At 37.1% G+C, this 18,538-nt stretch overlaps 2 protein-coding genes, 1 long non-coding RNA gene and 1 other non-coding gene across 8 annotated transcripts; 2 read left to right on the top strand and 2 right to left on the bottom strand.

Moving 5' to 3' along the window:
• The first annotated feature begins 1,384 nt into the window (after positions 1-1,384).
• LOC103711707 lies at positions 1,385-5,198 on the top strand. Its single transcript, XM_008797954.4, has 5 exons — positions 1,385-1,538; positions 3,872-3,911; positions 3,992-4,092; positions 4,172-4,270; positions 4,893-5,198. Exons 1-5 carry the CDS (start codon positions 1,464-1,466, stop codon positions 4,908-4,910), a joined length of 333 nt encoding a protein of 110 aa, XP_008796176.1. The 5' UTR covers positions 1,385-1,463; the 3' UTR covers positions 4,911-5,198.
• Positions 5,199-5,924: 726 nt separating this feature from the next.
• LOC103711706 lies at positions 5,925-11,589 on the bottom strand. 5 transcript variants are annotated; one of them, XR_003386574.2, is made up of 7 exons: positions 11,302-11,589; positions 11,051-11,207; positions 8,954-9,118; positions 7,877-8,238; positions 7,195-7,714; positions 6,794-7,084; positions 5,925-6,176 (listed from the first exon to the last, which is right to left on the bottom strand). It is a non-coding gene; the product is annotated as an uncharacterized LOC103711706 (long non-coding RNA). The 5 variants fall into 5 exon arrangements; XR_005514487.1 differs by lacking the exon at positions 8,954-9,118 and having other exon boundaries at positions 7,195-7,364; positions 7,420-7,714; XR_005514486.1 differs by lacking the exon at positions 8,954-9,118 and having other exon boundaries at positions 11,051-11,222.
• Positions 11,460-11,562, bottom strand: LOC113463027. The gene has a single exon (XR_003386586.1). It is a non-coding gene; the product is annotated as a U6 spliceosomal RNA (small nuclear RNA).
• A 1,659-nt stretch (positions 11,590-13,248) lies between the features above and the next one.
• LOC103711705 (nucleolar protein 56-like) lies at positions 13,249-17,826 on the top strand. Its single transcript, XM_008797952.4, has 8 exons — positions 13,249-13,612; positions 13,702-13,916; positions 14,023-14,180; positions 15,292-15,479; positions 15,559-15,811; positions 16,197-16,345; positions 16,455-16,598; positions 17,238-17,826. Exons 1-8 carry the CDS (start codon positions 13,408-13,410, stop codon positions 17,603-17,605), a joined length of 1,680 nt encoding a protein of 559 aa, XP_008796174.1. The 5' UTR covers positions 13,249-13,407; the 3' UTR covers positions 17,606-17,826.
• The last annotated feature ends 712 nt before the right edge of the window (positions 17,827-18,538 follow it).

Genomic DNA, 18,538 nt, shown 5'->3' with positions numbered 1-18,538 from the left:
ATGACAAATCTTCAAGATCAAAATTTTTGAAATATAAATGGGAGAAGGAAAGATGTTGAACGTGAAGAGAGGACAAAATCTCTAGAGAGGGAGAGAGAGATAAAAAGGAAGTCGCATTGTGAGATATAGGGAGATAGAGAATATATGTCATGATACAGAGAAAAAATTGCAAGTATAAGAGTATAATTCATATCTTTACCAAAAGCGAAATATATTGGATTTGAATGTAGGAGAGAAAGGACTGAGATTGGTGTTGTATATTCTTTTTTGAAAAGAGAGGATAGCGTATATTTTTTTTGAAAGAGAAGACAATCGAGATTAGTTATTTATATATTTTATAGGTTTTTTTTGGCATGAATATCCTTCTAAAAATTTAAATTTGCATGAATACCCTTTTAAAATTTATATTTATTTTTGTACCTTCATAAATACTGTTTTTGCACAAATGTCCCTAATATAACGGTTATTCTAACACCATGAATAAAAACCATATTTATTTTAATTAAAAATAAAATAAAATTTTGAAATTACTTTTTTTATCCTCTATCACGATCGTCTTATAAATGTTTCTTCTTACACATCTACCCATTAAGAATATTTTAGTCATTTTAATTTGAAACCATTAATTTTTAACCGCGTTAGATGGCGTGGGTACATATGCAAAAATAAGAATAAAAAATGGTTGAATAGCAAAATAAGTGTTTTACGAGGATATACATGCAAATATCAATTTTGGAAGGGTATTCATACAAAATTCGATATTTAGAAAGGTATTCATCCAAAAAAATTCTATTTTTATTGCTGAAAGAATTTATATTGATAGTTACTATATAATAAACTCTTCTTTGTAAACTAAATAGCATTCTATCCATGGATAAAATAATCGAACTCAAGAACGCCCTTAATCTCCTTTTAGTACACACAAAGAGAGGTGATTCTCATAAGGCTTTTTTTTTTGGTTTTAATGAAAGTTGTTTGTAAGAAACTTACGTGGCCATGTATAAGTAGTTGGATCGGGCCAGCCCAACAAGCTAAGGTGGGCCAACGCAGGAATTGGGTTTTTGTTTTATGATTTAGTTTATGATTTAAACTAAATAGCATTCTATCCATGGATAAAATAATCGAACTCAAGAACGCCCTCAATCTCCTTTTAGTACACACAAAGAGTGGCGATTCTCATAAGATTTTTTTTTTTTTGGTTTTAATGAAAGTTGTTTGTAAGAAACTTACGTGGCCATGTACAAGTAGTTGGATCGGGCCAGCCCAACAAGCTAAGGTGGGCCAACGCAGGAATTGGGTTTCTTTTTTATGATTGGGAGGTTGGGTTTTCTTTGGATCGGGCTGGCCGCTGGTTGCGAAGGTTTTGACGCAATAAAGCGACCAACGAACCACACTTTCGCCTCCTTCCACTGTCTTGCGGTAGAGCGCGCGAGGGTTTCGCAGCACGGCGGAGGAGAAGGGACATGGCGGAGGTCGAGAAATCCAAGAATCTGGACAAGGTCCTCAAGCCCTTCTACCAGAGGGCCTCCGAGGCCGAGGTATGCACCCAGCTCCCCCTCTCGTTCTCTCTCCTAGATTGGCGACCTTGGTTTGGTTTGGTTTTTGGTCATCTAGCGTTATTATTTACTGAGTTCAAGAAATCTATTGGCGTTGATCTCATTCGTGGTAAAACGCCATGATATGGTGTGGGATGTGTTAAAGATTGGACCTTGCTCGAAGTTTTGGTTTGAGTTTGGTCGAATTTTACCAAAAGTCATTGCCTTTGAAATCTGTAAGGAGAGAAGCCATTAAATTTTGAAGAGAAGAGAAAGTTGATTGCAGATTATTACATCGTAACTTTTTTATGAACATAGTTTATTTATACCAATTCATGAAAAAAAAGTGTAATAGAAGTTGTAAGTATTGTTTTTTAGATGTTTAAAGATCCTGTTACGAATATTGTTTATTTACACATAGCTTTATTATTTGGATCATGATGTTGGGCAATGGCAATTTGTGCGGAATCAAGAATAGGAAGGCATATATTTTTTTTTTTTTGGAAGGTTGAGGAGGGTCTAAGACCCACTCCTTGATTTGATTAGTGTATGAAATCAGGTAGGAACAGACATATTTATAAGTAGCAAAATTGACTATGTTAGAGTGGATCTTTGGTAGCACTATGAAGGAGAGTACGTCGGAGGCAGGTTAGTACCAGCTCTAATGCAAAGTTTACTAGATATATCTCTAGATAGTTTTCGAGATGAGTATTGGGTACATCAGAAGAAAAATATTTGTACCCCGGACTGTGGAATACAATAGAGAACTTACTAGTAGCCCCACATGAATATAAGCTGGGAGAGAGATAAGATGTTTAGTATGGTAAAGGCATGTGGAGTGTAAGCTAAAGATGACCTACTTTAAGGAATTACATAGTCTAGATGTAGTGCTGAAAACAGATCATATATTAATATATCCATATCCATAACTGTTTTTTTTGGCAAATACAAATATGGTTACTGCTATTGATGGGATGTTAAAAATTCGTATCCATATTTATTTTAAATAGATATAGATACAAATCAGATAATAACAATATAGATATATGGGGATGTAAATTGGATAGTTTAATTTGGTGAACCATCACTCAAAGATATCATTGTATGGAAGGTAAAATAAGTGAAAGACATGTTAATATTGCTAATTATTTCTCTTTAAAGTTCACGAAATCTATATAAGACTAAATAGGATTGCAAATAGATTCGAAAATTCAGATATGGATTGGATAGTTGTCTATTCATATCCATCTTCTTTTTTTTTTTAAGGATAACAGATATAATGCTCGAATTTGTATTCATACCTGAATAGATTCAAATATGGAAATAGGTTCGAATGAATATTATTTGGTCCACTTCCATCCCTAGCTGGATGGGATTACTGAAGATATTTTTGTTGATATAAGCCATTGGTAAAGTAGGATCCATCATTCGTAGAGTTGAGCCGACATAGGTGAGATACTAGGGTCGGCAGAACCGTTCTGAATCGGACAGTTTTAGTCGTATCGAGCCGTCCCGGTGGCAAATCGGGACGGTTCTGAAAACGGAAACGAAACCTGTTGCTGGAGAAAGAGAACGAGAAGGAAAGAGAGGAAAAGAAAGAGCAAGCGGGGGAGAGAGGGAGAGAGAGAGGGAGAGGGAGGGGGAGAGAAGAAGGGCCGGCGGAGGGCTAGTGGAGAATGAGAAGAAAAAAGAGAAAAGAAGGAGCGAGCAGGGGAGGAAGGGAGAGGGAGAGAGGAGGGCCTCCGTCGGCCTCCTTCTCTCTTCCTCCCTCTCTCCCCCTTCTCTCTCTCTCTTTTTCTCTCTTTCGTTCACCCTCTCTCCCACCTCCTCTACTGTGTCGGTACAGACACGGTGCGACGTAGGCCCGTACCGACCCATGCCGCTAGGCAACCGGTCCAGTGGACTGTACTAGCACAGCAGACCATGTGAGATACAGTTTGTTATCATTAAAAATTAGAGAGCCTAAAAAAGTAATTAATGAGGACGATCCACCACTTCCCTATCAACCCAATCATGTATTAAATATTCTTCTAAACATATAACAACATAGTCTAATTTCAACTGCTTTAAGTATGATTTTATGATTGAGAAAACCCAAAATAGTTAGACATATGTATGGCTGTATACTTCCACAACAATATCGTTTGGGAGAAAAGACTCTCCCTGTTCTTACATTATAACCAGTCAAGAAAAAATTGTCTGCATAAATGTATGCAAAATAACAACATGACAATCTGCTGCAAGAAATTTTCTTTATTTTTGATAGAACTTCTACGTGTTGCTTATCTGCACGTTTAGTTTCTGGCAGCATCCTTACTCTTATATTGTATCTGTAGGACCGGTTAGCAAAATTGGAGGCTTTGCTTGCTAAGAAAGGTAGGCTGCAATGTCATTATACAAGTCCAAGTATTCTTTAAATGTAAATTTTATTTATATTCTTGTGTATTATCTCTCAGGTGATTCGGACAATGAAAACAAGGAAATATCATCTGTAATAAAAGACTTCCAAGCAAAGCTAGAAACTGCACAAGCGGAGCTCATGTCTGAGCGAGAAAAGGTTGGACTCTGTCTAGAGTTGCATCTTCACATACAACACATAAGTAAGGAGAGTCTTATTACCTTTTGTTTGCTTGTAGGCTTCAAAGGAGATCCAGAAACTTGCAGCAGAGAACCTGAAGCTTCAATATCGTATCACTCATCTTGTTCGGGCATTGAAGGAGGCAGATGCTAAGTTGGTAAATTAATGAAGTCTTGTTTTTCTGAGTTTTGGAACACATTTTGTGTATCACTATCAGTGTCTTGAATAAAATATCATGATCTCTCGTTAACTTTTAAAGAGGCTTCCAAAAATGATAGTGTTGTAACTTAAAGATCATGAACTGTTGTGAAGCTGCAGTAATATAGGACATTGGAAAACTAGATATGCATAAATAGTTTAGAGCAACTGAAATGTTGGTTAAGGAATTCCTGTCATGAATTTGCAATAGATTTTTCTAAGAAACTTCTTCTAAATGACCACTCTTAAGTTGAACTCTTGCCAGCAATTTAGGAGCTGTTTGTCCATCAGCTTTGACAGGTTGCAAGTTTCACTTGAAGTCAAAGTGCTTTGACATATTTTTCACTCACAAGTTCCACCAAGAAGGTTACAAAGGCAGTTTCCTTGTGACCTGCCAAGGGCAAAATTGGCCTCTTGGCATTGAAAAACACCCTGACCCTCCCATGAATCACACAATGGCTGGGCGTACACCCAAAAGGGACTGTTTATACAACCTTTTTGGGTGAACCGCGGGGCGACCATTAGAGCACTTATATGCAATTGGGGTGCTCATCTGCAGCTTATTCTTATGCTTGTTGCAGGTGGAATTAAAAGAATGAAGTGCTCGTGACCCAAAGCTGTTTGTATTGGACTCCACCTTTTGTGTTTTACAAATCGGTCACCCATACGCTGCAGCTTGTTTGAAAGAGCTCTGTGATCTTATGTGTTCTGCTTGATGTAATATTTCACCCTGAATTATGATATTGATTATTATTGAAGGATGGATGTTATGAGTTGTCTACTTTCAAATGTTGTCCCTTTATGTTCTAATTAACTCTGAAAATATGTCAAAACCCCTTATATTTTAATTTTACTATAAAGTTCAGAAATCCAATGATTTACCAATATATCAAATGCAATATATATGCCTGTATCTGTAGGTTGTAATGCGAATCTCTTTGGTGCTAGATGTCTAACAGCTTTGGAATTATATATGCATTCATGTCGAAGTAAGTTCCTTAAACACTTGATATACAGAATTTTATGTGATCCCTAATTTAATCAATCTCACCTCATGCCAGTTAAATTGGGATTAAGTGAAGTGAAAAATCTATTGAATATTCGCAGTCGATCGCACATGTAAGCAATAATCTCGTGAAAAGTATGGAAAGTTGACATCAAGTTAACTCACTTGATCAAGTCAATATGATGCCCGACGCATGCCAAAGATAGTCAATTATATGTTACAAGTTTCTCGAGTCAATGGTAGTTTAATCTCACTCCTTCTGCTAGATTCATTTGTCAACGACAGTGGTATACAAAAATATTGCAGCATTCCCTATTAATTGACTAGAGGAAAATAGCAGATTAGATTTGATCCTTTGAGCCTCTTATTTGCTGTTACAACTAGAATGGTGCCCCTTTTTTCTTCCTCTTATTTTTTTTGACCTTTTCGTTTCTTGAATGTTCATGGAAGCTTCTTCTGTACAATGAAGAATTAATTGATAGATCCATTTGCCAATGTCCTTTCTTTTTTTCTCCCAAGAATCAGATTTTTTCGCTTTGAGTCGTGTTACTGCACCAAGAAATAGGAATTGAAACACTATCAAACAGTTGGTACTGAGGCTTCTACATGTATCAGACGACCATCCCAAAATTGAACTTTATATAATAAATTCCAGATCCTGAACAAGGATATGCTGTGATGTGCCATAAATCCACAAATAAAATAAGTTCATATTCCAACCAGAGGTTCAAGGTGTGCTATCACTGCACAAAATCTGATTGCTAAAACTTTCAGTTATTCTTGGACTGACAACTAACGAAATCTTGACTTGAAGCTGGTTTGGTTTTGGCAAAGGTTGACAATTGATGTCCTGGCAGCCCTGCAAAACAAAATGAAACTATATTGTATGAAGTATATTCCTTTTTCTTATCAAATGAAAAAAGTTAGAATAAATCCGAACTAAACTATTCCTTCAAATTAGATAAATTCCGCATGAACAAATACTTGATACTCTCCAGAATGAAATTTTCCGCTGCAACTTGATCTTTACACAGATAAACTGATAAAAAACTTGCAAAGGTCTACCTGCTACAAGATTGACTGTCAAACCAAGTAGTCTGCTAACACCATTGCTAAAACGAGCATCTAATCAAATAACCCTAGAGACCATATACCATCAAACAATATTTTCTACAAAATAATTATTTTTTGTCGGCAGTGGCAAGAGCCGATTGCTTTTCCTATCTTATGCACTAACATTACTGTAGAGTTACATAGCGAAAGAGATCTATTGCAAACAAAAACAAGTGATGATATTCATAGATTTCGAAGCACCAAAGAACAATTATAAGAATTCTGTGAATGATAAAAAAACAAAGATTAGTCTTTACCACACGAAGAGGTTCTACATTCAAGAGATGCAGAATCAAGAACAATGAAACTATAGATACTAGAAATGTTCCATATTTTACTAGAAACTACAAGTACAACTGATACCTGGCAAAACACAAATGTGTAGAACATGAATGTATTGAGAAGTGAATCAGCATCTGGAACACTAACTTTCAAAAGCCGTTTCCCATCAAACATGAGAAGTCCAAGTACAATCAATTGAAATATACTCTGGCCATTGATATTTCTCAACATGACCCTGGTGATGAAGTTCTCTCCCCACCAGGTGGTCTTTTCTTGTTCATCATTGGAGACTCTGCTGCTAATGCGAAAGCACTGAGAATATCCATAATCATGTTGACCCAAAGCAAGTGGGTATCAGTCAGAGGAGCACTCCTATGAGTAAAACAACATGAGAAATGTGTGATTTTTAAATGCCAGAGCAACTCAAAGAGTCCTCAACTAAAGTGCAGCAATAAAGGAGTTCAATGAAGATTTGGGTGTACCTGCGATGCATGCAGAAATAAAATGAACCATCAGAGCAACCACATTAACTGTCAAGTGGAAATTTACAGCATTCTGGATGTTAATGTAAACCCCACGACCCCATTTGGCTACATTTATAGTGGTATAATTTGTTATCCAGTATCATCACATCACCGCCCCCTTTTGCTACCTATGCATAACGTACAAGTTGGAGATTATATCCAGTATCATTTTTCCTTACGTACCAAAAAATCTTGGCATAGATCCAGTATCATTTTTGTCACACTTGCAATCCCCTTGCCACTCCAACATGCCTTAAAGATCATCATGGAACTTCCCAACTTCCTTAACATAAGCTGCTCCATCTAAGCCTTTAAGTGCATTTAGTGCTTGCATGAGAAGGCATACAAAGCATTAATTAAGTCGCCATCAAGATGCTCATTAAAAGAAGTCTCCACATTCAGCTCTGCACCCTATTCTTCAGTATCAGTTTCTGGAGGACTCCCTGAAGGATGCTCATGGGAGCCAGTTACCTTGTCCCTGTAAATCAGACATAACTTATTAAATAGCAGGCACCCTTTCTTATGAAAACTTCTTGCAAACTTATGCACTGGTGTGTAAGTCACCATGTAAACTTATTGAACTAAATGATTTAAAAAGTAAAAAATTAAAAAAAACATCCCACAAGATACAAGATTTTACCTCGTATAAGCGTTGCCAGACCTCGTCACTTGAGTTCCAACTAAGTCCCTTCTCATTTATCAAATTAGCAAATTCCTTCTGTCAAGTCCTTAATCAGTTGAACTTATTTCTTAATTGTGTGTTATCACAGTTCTTCCAGGTTTGTGCATTAAGTGCTTCTCAGATATGATGCCATGCAGGCTTCTTTTGGGCCTATTCCCCTTGATGACCTCTTCTTCCATGAGTACAATATATTTTTTTTCATCATCATTTGTCCATGTTGCATCACGAATGTTGCCCACGTCAACCATACAATTCTCATTTCATATTCATTCATATCTGTGGCATCCGCTAACTAATGAAGGGGAAAAAAATTAAAATAGCTGCAAGGTGCACATACAACAAATGATACATGTCAAATACAGCATCAAAATATATTAAAAAAAAATAATAATCTTGGAAGAAAGTGATCGGAATTTATCGCCGTACTGGCTCGAACCGGACAGTATGGGACATACCGTACAGTACCCATTTGGTATCGGTATATGGTACGGAAGGCGTACCAACTTCGTACCATACTACCATACCATACCAATACAGTGCTAATGTGGCACCGGTATGGGGTCTGACACTGAGACGACAAACCTTGGAATAAATTGCTTAATAAGACAAAATATCAAATGAGAACTAATCATGACAATATACCCAAATGTTTGGGGAAACCACTGTGATAGATGCCACAAATATAACATCATCCCATAACATTATTGCTACTAGTACCATACCAAGAAAGAGGCTTATTAGGTCACTTATAGCAAGAAATAGTACTATTGATGAACCATAAGGAGCAAACACATTATAAAGTTCATATTTGGAGGGCATGACTCCAAGGTTGGAAATCACAAATTCCAAGCATACAAGAGTATACAATGCAGAGTTTGATATCAAGATTGATGGGCAAACATCTACTGAAACTTATGACGTTAACATGTTGAGCAGCAAATAGATATGCTAACTTTTTTTTGTAATGGTCTAGAATTTCATAGGTAGATAGTAAAATCTCAATTTAAGTAATAAGGCCCGCAATACACGACATACCACTGTTCTCAGAAACCTCAAGAGACCACCTAAAACAATTCCACCCACTGTTTGTCCAAGACAAGGGAGTACAAAATTCATCTGCATCAAGCACTAAAGGCAGACGAACCAAGCAAGCAATAAACCACATCAAACTCATAAATACAACAGAGTTGTTACATCATCCTGCATCCAAAAGTAGAAGAATAACACTGATCTCACATGAATTTATTCTTTTCTCATACTTATAATGCATAATTTTACTAATAAGGAAAAAAAAACATAATCAGTATATAGATGCATGGAAATAACTTAGTTCTTGAAAGGTTGTTCCATCGTCTCCACCAATGAAAATGCAAGAACTGCCACATGTGCTAGTTGATGATGCTCCAAAAGCAAGCATCAAACTTCCAAAAGTTGGTTCTGGTTAAGTACCAGATGTTGGTGGGAAGGCTGCCTAGAGACAACATTTAGTGTCCCACCAAATATTGAACTCTCTACAAAGCAAAAGGATCAGGACCCTAAAAAGTTTCTGAACAAAAATATTTCTGCTAGCACCACTTGTCTACCCAAACATGGACTAGGAACTGAAAAGGCTATCACAAACTACCCAAAGTTGCAATGCATAAACCGAAATGGAAACCTGGATCATGAAAATGAGAAGAAACTTATGAACGAACCATTGAAAAAAAAGAAAGAGAGGAGATGAATCTTTCTTTTCTTATTTCCAATGGATTGTCCCAATAGCTGTTTAGAACAGACTACTATTTATTAGCATCTTCACTTCATAACCAGAAACTTCATATAGATTCTAATTACCTGCATGCTAAAAAGAAAAAAATCACTCAAATATGTGTAATTTCTGGAAACATGTGTAAAATGCAATGATCATTCAGTGAATAAATTATCAAACTAAAGAAAATGCTAGATATTGTTGGATTCTGAGGATCAAATTTGTGATGGTGTTGCTTTAGATACCATTATCACAGTGATTGTCCCAAGTCACTTATCCATCCAATGATCCATGGATGATTCAAGTCACGAATAAATATATTATGGAGTGTATTAAGTGAACAGGAATAAAGCCACCAAATGACTGATTCACACTTCTTGGAGAAGATACTTTTAGGAGTGAAGAATAAATGAACCACACTGAAAAACAGATATGGTGCTGTTAAAAAGCTGCAAACAGACCAAGAGTATCCCACCAATAAGTGAAAAGACGATAAAGACTAACTAATGAGCCATCCCACATGCTAGGAATTTTTTCTCAAAAGAGCAACTGATAGATTAGAACCCGTTTGACCAATATATTTCAGAGGCTTCTACAGGCTGAAACCAAATGACTTCATTGTAGATGGTATAAGACCAAAAAAGGTAAGTCGCCGTATGAGGATAAGAACATGTCTTGGCCTAAGTAGTTATGACAAGGATTCCTAAGAAAATCAAGGAGTTGTAACTGCAAGTTAATCAGTGGGAATTTTTTATTTTTTGATTTCTGCATCTTTCTTTCGGAAATCCTTTGGATCAAATCAGTGGGATTTAGACAATTACAATAGCTAATGGAATTTTTGAAAATTATTCCTTTTATTTGGCCTTCCTCACAGTCTCCTCTATAAAAGAATCCATATCTGAAGGCCTCAAATTTAAAGAATAAAAGTGAATTTTTTTATATCAATACCTGCCACTATTTTCAAACCTTTGGAAGCCCACCATCTTCTTCATCTCTTCAAAATGATTCCAGAGCAAGAAAGGGAATTGTGGTGTAATGATTTTAGAAAAAATAATGCTGCAACTCCAGCACCATAACATCGCAACAACTGAAAACAACTAAATTTTTTCTTCTCCATTGTCATCCATTTTACGTATCTAGCCATCTAACCTCCACCATTAACTCTGCCCATCCACTCATTTCACAGACACCGAATCAAATTACAATTACAATTATATCAAACTGAAGGACAGATGTTATAAATATAAAAAGTTATAACACATCATGACCAAGTCGAAGAAAAATGAATCTGGTTCATCGTGGATGCCATGCATATGAATAGGATATAAATTCGCATAAGAAACACCAAGCTACCGAAAAGATCAAAAGTTGATATTAAAACTTACCCAAACGAGTCTTGAGAGAACTCCTGGAAATCGCTGAGGGTTTTGCAGAAGAGAAGAAAAACAACCCCAAATCGAAGAAGCAAACCCTCGAACGATGGATCAGGTGCGATTTGGTGCAAAAGAGAAGGAAAACTACCCTGAATCGAAGAAGAAAACCCTAGAACGATGGAATCTGGTTCATCATGGTTGCCATGCATATGAATAGCATATAAATTCGAACGCAAGGAACAGAAGTTGATATTAAAACTTACCCAACCGAGCCCTAAGAGAACTCCTGGAAATCGCTGAGGGTTTTGCAAAAGAGAAGATAAAACTACCCCAAATCGAAGAAGAAAACCCTAGAACGATGGATTGAAAGAAAAAGAGGTTAAAAAATAAGAGATTAAACAGCTCTTGCGAAGATCAAAAAAAAAATTTGGACCATTTCTCGATTTATGCGTGTCATCCTTGCGCAGGGGCCATGCTAATCTTCTCTGTATCGTTCCAATTTTATCGGATGTCTCCGAAGAGACGCCCGGTCCTCTTGGCAGCATATAGAAGTAGAAGCGTATACTCTATCCAATATCCAATATGGGACTAAATTTAACGTTACTGACAAAAAGCACGTGAGCACGTGACTTGGTTAATGAATATTGTGAATTTTGGACAGAACCGTCGCACAAGTTTTTGTTGATTTTATGCGTTGAGCAAAAGCTGGTGGCATCAATGCACAAAGACAAACCGAATACCAAAATAAAATCAACTTATGGATGGAAAAATAGAAAAAAATATCACTATCCGAGGCTAAGACTTTTTGAACTATCTTAATCACTCGTTTGAATAATTACTCTTATTTCAAAGTGTCCCTATGACTACATTCTGTTTATTACAATATCAAGTTTTGAATACCTCAAAAATATGATATCAATCTTAGCAATTGCTTCTTTATAGGAAGTAAATTTTAGTTAATTGGATCATATCTTCATCATTTGATAATGAGGTCAGTTTGCTAAAGACCATGCTTCGGGTTGCACCATCTTGAAGACAAAGTTATGTTTCTACCCAGCTTAATCCATTATTAGAGTATAAGTTTAAGCAAGTCTTTCAAATTTAGATGAGTTGGATTATTGTTCTATGGCACGCTCCTCTAACCTGCCCCCTACAGCCCTACGATAAAGCCAAAGATATGGTTTTTACTTTAATAAATAAAAAAATATAAAATATTTCATTATCCAATGACTCTCCACAATTAACCGAAGACTTAATTTAAAAAAAAAACTTGCATTAGAGTATGAAATTAATTAGCTACTCTTGATTTTAGCACACATTTTGGCTCTTTCCTCAGTGGATTCTATTTGATCTTAGAAGGACAATTATACTTAAGTTGTGAGCAACATAAATAAATCAAAAATCCTAACACAGTGAAATTAGTTTGATTTAAGCACACTTTTTAGATTCTCATCCACTTTAACTTTTCACATCTAGCAGCAAGCGTGTTAATCCACCAACAACAAAAACTTTCCACGATCTTCCATCCATGACTTCAAAGAACAAAGTAAATTGTCCTATATATTTGTTCACTTCAATAGAAAATGATACATCTAAAATACAATATAAGTAGGAGGTGAGAAAGAGGTTTCACCAAGTAAAATATATATAATTAGAGTGTCTTGAACATTTAATTTCTTAAACCCCAAACCCTGCTTACAATCAAGGGTCACCATCAACCATTTCTTAATTTTTCATGAGTCCTTTTACTACCTCATCTTTTGAGACACCACCAATGCAAAAAAAAAAACATGAGATTTAAAAAACATGCCAAGAGCTTCCAAGACTCTGAAATCATATCAAGAAGTTGGCACATATCTCCATGTTTATATATATATATATATATATATATATATATATATATATATATATATATATTGTATATAAATATAACATCAATATGCAAAAATAACTGGCAATAGAGTATAATTATTATTTTGTCAATAATATTTGGCTGGTGCAGGATTTTATTTCAGGTCTTATGCTGTTACCAAATACCACCTAAACTGCTGGTAGATGGCTGGGGCAAGCCGGAATTAGGTCCGTCCCTTTAAGACAGGACCCAACCCAAACCCTCATTCTTAATTTCCCTGGCCGGAGGCGGTCGGATCCATCGGACGGTCCTGATCGAGTTAAAGATTCCTGGCGGAGCACCGGGAGGAGAACCGAGGCCCGTAAAACCCTACCTCCCTGCCCCTCTCTCCTCAAAACCCTACCTCCACTTCTCCCCCCGCGCGCCTCCAAAACCCTAGCTGAAAACCAGAGGGGAGAGGGAGGAGAAACCCTAGAATTCCAACCTTCTCCTCGTCGAAGCCTGGCTCCGTCGGGCGATGGCACTCTACCTCCTCTTTGAATCGGCCTCCGGCTACTCCCTCTTCCACGCGTACGGCCTCGACGAGATCGGCCAGAACACCGAGGCCGTCCGGAACTCGGTCCTCGACCTCACGCGTTTTGGCAAGGTGGTCAAGCTCGTCGCCTTCCACCCTTTCTCCTCCGCCCTCGATGCCCTCAACCAATGCAACGCCATCTCCGAAGGTGAGCTCCGAACCCTAACTTTCCCCCCATCTGCTGCCCATTTGGGGTTCGAAGTCATAAATTTAATCGATTTTGTTGCGGGCTTCTAGGGCTTATGACCGATGAGTTGAGGAACTTCTTGGAAATCAACCTCCCGAAACCAAAAGAGGGGAAGAAGGTTAAGTTCAGCCTCGGCGTTGCAGAGCCTAAAGTTGGGTCTCAGATCTTCGAAGTGACCAAGATTCCTTGCCAGAGCAATGAGTTTGTTCTCGAGCTCCTTCGTGGTGTCAGGTTGCACTTTGATAGGTTCATTAAAGACTTAAAGGTTGAATTTTTGTCACCTGATTGAGTAGTTTATATCTGCTATAAGTTATACTGGGTTTTCATGTAAAGATGATGCTGTTCTGTGGATTTTGTATTTGTGGTTTTAGCCATCAGACTTGGAGAAGGCTCAGCTGGGTTTGGGGCATAGCTACAGCCGAGCTAAGGTCAAGTTCAATGTTAATCGGGTGGATAACATGGTTATTCAAGCCATCTTTCTCCTTGATACCCTTGACAAGGATATTAACACCTTCTCCATGAGAGTCAGGTTTGTATTCCTGAATTAATCTCTAGTATGTGTTGGAGTATTTGATCAATGGTGCAACCGGTGATATACTAAAGTTTCTATATATCACTTTTTTTTAACGTTTATGTCATAACCTGTCCTTCAAGCTTTCATGTAAATAGCTCAGATCAGTTAAGCAATTTATATGCCGCAGGTATAAGTTTGCCTGCTGATGCCGGAAAATCAATAAGAAAAAAATGATACAGGGCTAACAAAGTATCTACTGGCAAATGGGACTGTATTGTTAAAAAAACTATTGATCAAATGTCAGTTGGATCTTTATGTAATGCTGCATATTTTATTGTTGTGACCAATATGACATGAGGTAGAATGATATCAATTGATGCCAACTAATACACAGTTGACACTAGGTGCTAACCCGAACCTATTATACAGAGAGCTTGTGGGAAGCCTGGCTAACCATGTGTCCTGGCCGCTATCTGCCCTATTTGTGTATGTCTAATTTTTTGCCCTTATTATTCGATTTTGGGTATAAATAGCTACATCTCGTAGAATAGTTGATGGTTATGTTGCGCTTACTGCTGATTGTTAACACAATAGTTATTGATGCATGACATTCCTTACATGTAGAGGATAAGGTTCTGATTATTGCCAGATGTAAATGACAGTGTTTTGTTCATGGTCAATTTTGGTCGAAGTTGTCCTGTACTCTAGATATATAAAATTTTATCTAGTGGAATTGTTTAAGACCATGAAAATATCACAAAATAGATCAACTTTTTGTTATTATTTTTTTAAAGAAGAACAGTATAAGTGATTTAGACATGTTCAGGCCACATACTCAATTTTCATTATAAATGTCATGTCTGTTTCATGATACGTAATCGCTTATTATGTATGTTATGCTTGAGCGCAACTTGAGATTATGGAATAGGAAAAAACTAGTTTCATTTTTTTCTGCTAGGAGAGGAAACCTAAGTTGCAAAAGTAGCTAAATGTATTTTTGCTGGTGTCTCTTTTGTAATTTTTACGAGTTTCTAACGAAAAGATACCTGGAATTGTGTGATGGTGTCCTGGATTTGCATGTGGTTGTGAAAATTGCCTCTAAACATTTAATTACCTGGTTATGCAGAGAATGGTACTCTTGGCATTTTCCAGAGCTGGTAAAGATCATCGGTGATAACTATTTATATGCCAAAATTGCAAAGTTTGTGGAGAACAAATCAGAATTGTGTGAGATTCATATTCCTGCTTTAGCAGACATAGTAGGTGACGAGGACAAAGCAAAAGAAATTGTAGAAGCAGCTAAAGCATCCATGGGTACCACAAAATAAGATCATTATCCTTTTGTAATTCTTAAAATGTTTTCTACCACTTATACTTCTTCTTGCCTTTTCAGGACAGGATCTGTCTCCAATTGATTTGATTAATGTTCAGCAGTTTGCACAGAGAGTAATGGATCTCTCTGAGTATAGGAAGAAGCTCTATGAGTATCTTGTCACAAAAATGAATGATATAGCACCAAATCTCACATCTCTGATAGGTGAAGTTGTTGGTGCCCGTTTGATTTCTCATGCTGGGAGTCTTTCAAATCTTGCAAAATGCCCTTCGTCTACTCTTCAGATACTTGGTGCTGAGAAGGCACTTTTCAGGTTTTGAATTTCCCACCCTAACATACCTTCCTGTTCACTCATACAAGGTCAGCATCAACCTTGGTCAAAAGAAAGCGCTATTTGCACAAGAATAGGATAGGATATGTTTGATACATGAGTCATCTTTATGAACCTAAATTTCGGACCTCCTTTCAAACTATGGAGGCTTCCCTTCAAGCAGCTCTTGCATATAAAAAATTCTAGGTTAATATTACATAGGTCTTTTGCAATATTTTGCACGTACCAAATATAGTAATTGACATGATATTTTGCCTCTCCAAGATTGCATTTTAAAATATTTAATTGCAGTGCTAGCCAGTTCAGTGAACTTCAATTATGTTATACTTGTATTGTTTGCATTACTTTTTCTTCTTGATGTGTATAGAGCATTGAAAACTCGAGGAAATACTCCGAAGTATGGTCTCATCTTCCACTCTTCATTTATTGGCCGGGCATCTACTCGAAACAAAGGCCGTTTAGCTCGTTACCTTGCGAATAAGTGTTCCATTGCATCCCGTATCGATTGTTTCTCTGGTTAGTCTTTATTTGTGGAGGATGTATCCTTTTTTCTCAACTATAGACATATGCACACATTTTTCTAGATATTTTATTTGTTCATTAATCAGTGAAATAATGCACGCAGAGATGAATACATCTATTTTTGGGGAAAAGCTGCGAGAACAGGTTGAAGAGAGATTGGACTTCTATGACAAGGGTATTGCGCCTCGCAAGAATGTTGATGTGATGAAAGGTGCTATTGAGAGCATTGGCTCACAAGATGCTGATGGTATGGGCCCTTTATTGAACCAATATCTGAATCTTCACATATGAATGCTTCATCACTAGCAGAGAAAAACATTGACATTTCGGAAGTTCTCATTTCTTTGTGTGCAAGTACATAAATTGCATTCTCATCTGATGAATAATTATCTATTCTTGATTAGAGAGTCAGTTTTTTGATGCTTCCACACCTAATTTCCTCTGTTCAAAAGCTTATTTGGATTCTAGAGACAGATTTTGGTCGCCATGCTAAGGCATTGAATACTAAATTTATGGAAGTTCTTAGTACATGTTAGCCTTTTTGGTTCTCTTTTTGCGGTTATCTGATGTATAATCATCTATTCTTGATTGGAGAGTTGGTTTTTTGATGCTTCCAATCCTAATTTTGTCTGTTCATAAGCTTATTTGGATAATAGAAGCAGATTTTGGTCACCCTGCTATAGCATCAAATCCTAAATTTGTGCAAATTCTCAATGCATCTTAATCTTTTTGGTTCTCTGTTTTGCTGTTAAATGCAACTGCTTCTTGTTTATTACCTTTGTCAAATCTGATTTTTCACTAAAGTTGCTCTCATTTTTAACGTGTCATGTAGTAAGTAGTACTTGCAAACTGGGCTGGATATATACTGACAAAATTAGCAATTCAGATGGACAGAAGGATGAAGCTTTTGCGAAGAAAAGCAAGAAAAAGAAATCTAAAGGTGATGCTGTGAATGGCGAGCCCATGGATGAGGATAAGCCAACTGAACTTGTTACTGATGGAGATGCTTCTGCTGAGCCTGAAACTGAAAAGAAAACGAAGAAAAAGAAACACAAGCTGGCACAAGAGCAACAGGAAGATGGAATGGCTACCGAAGCAGTGAAAGGGGCGAATGGTCATGATACAGAAGAAAATGGGACTGCCAAGAAGAAGAAGAAGAAGAAGGATCAAGAAGAATTAGATGGCGATGTCCAAATGGAAACTGAAAAGAAGAAGAAAAAGAAGAAAAGGGCAAGAACTCAAGATGATGAGTAATTATGATATGAAACTAGTGTTGGTTTGTGTTTATTCATTAGCTAGTGAGTCCTGCCGAAGCTCATATTTTTGTCAAGTCATAGTTTTTGCCCCTATAAATTATTTTGAGCTCTTGAACTTGGTGAGCCTGCAGTAGAACACTCATTCAAATGTTAATTTATTTTGTAATTTTTGGTCTACTTGTAGCTTATAGTTCTCAACCCGAAATTGTGCATTTTCAAGTGATCGGATCTTGCACCTTTGGCACACCAAAGTTATATTCTCGTCTTTGAGTGCATCAGATTTGCCTTGTATTCACGGTAGGTTTTCCGCTTCCACCAGTTTAACTGGCATAGTTATGTTAGCTGTCTGCATTGTTCGGCGGTTGATGATCTGAGTAACGCCAACGTTGGGTTGCTGAAACCAGCTCCTGCTATTCTCCATGCCCTGTGAATGCTCATCTAAATGCCAGAATTTTTCAGTGAAACTCCCCCTCTATTGGAGAGGCATGAAACACTGACTGGTGGGAGCCTCCAGCAGTTTTTACAAAGTTCATCATAATAGGTTTCTTTAATTCGTGCAGGTATGTTAAGAGGCCAGCTAGGCTGGTTGTATTTGATGGGATAGAATGCTGTAGGTGGTGGTGTTCGTGTTGAAGCCTTTTTTCGTTGTATGGTGTGGTGCTTGATATGCAATATTTTTTCTTAGGTAGGTTCTAAATTCTAATGCAGAGCTATGAAATCAATGCAGGTTCTCAGATATTTGGATAGCTCCCATTATCAAATCATAGCAAAGAATAGAATCAGGGCCCAGCTTGTAGAGTTGATTCTGCACATGGCAAGAGCTTCAGAGGAAAGTGACTGAAAATTCAAAGGTGAAGGGTCACACGGAGAGAATAACAGAAGAAATAATTTCAGGAAGATGGTATTCAGGATGACATTAAAAGGAATTGAG

The sequence above is a fragment of the Phoenix dactylifera genome, chromosome 13 (genome assembly GCF_009389715.1).
Source record: "Phoenix dactylifera cultivar Barhee BC4 chromosome 13, palm_55x_up_171113_PBpolish2nd_filt_p, whole genome shotgun sequence".
In the NCBI taxonomy this organism is placed as follows: Eukaryota; Viridiplantae; Streptophyta; class Magnoliopsida; order Arecales; family Arecaceae; genus Phoenix; species Phoenix dactylifera.
Note: the sequence above shows the minus strand (reverse complement) of the source record. Positions and strands in the feature narration are given on the sequence as shown.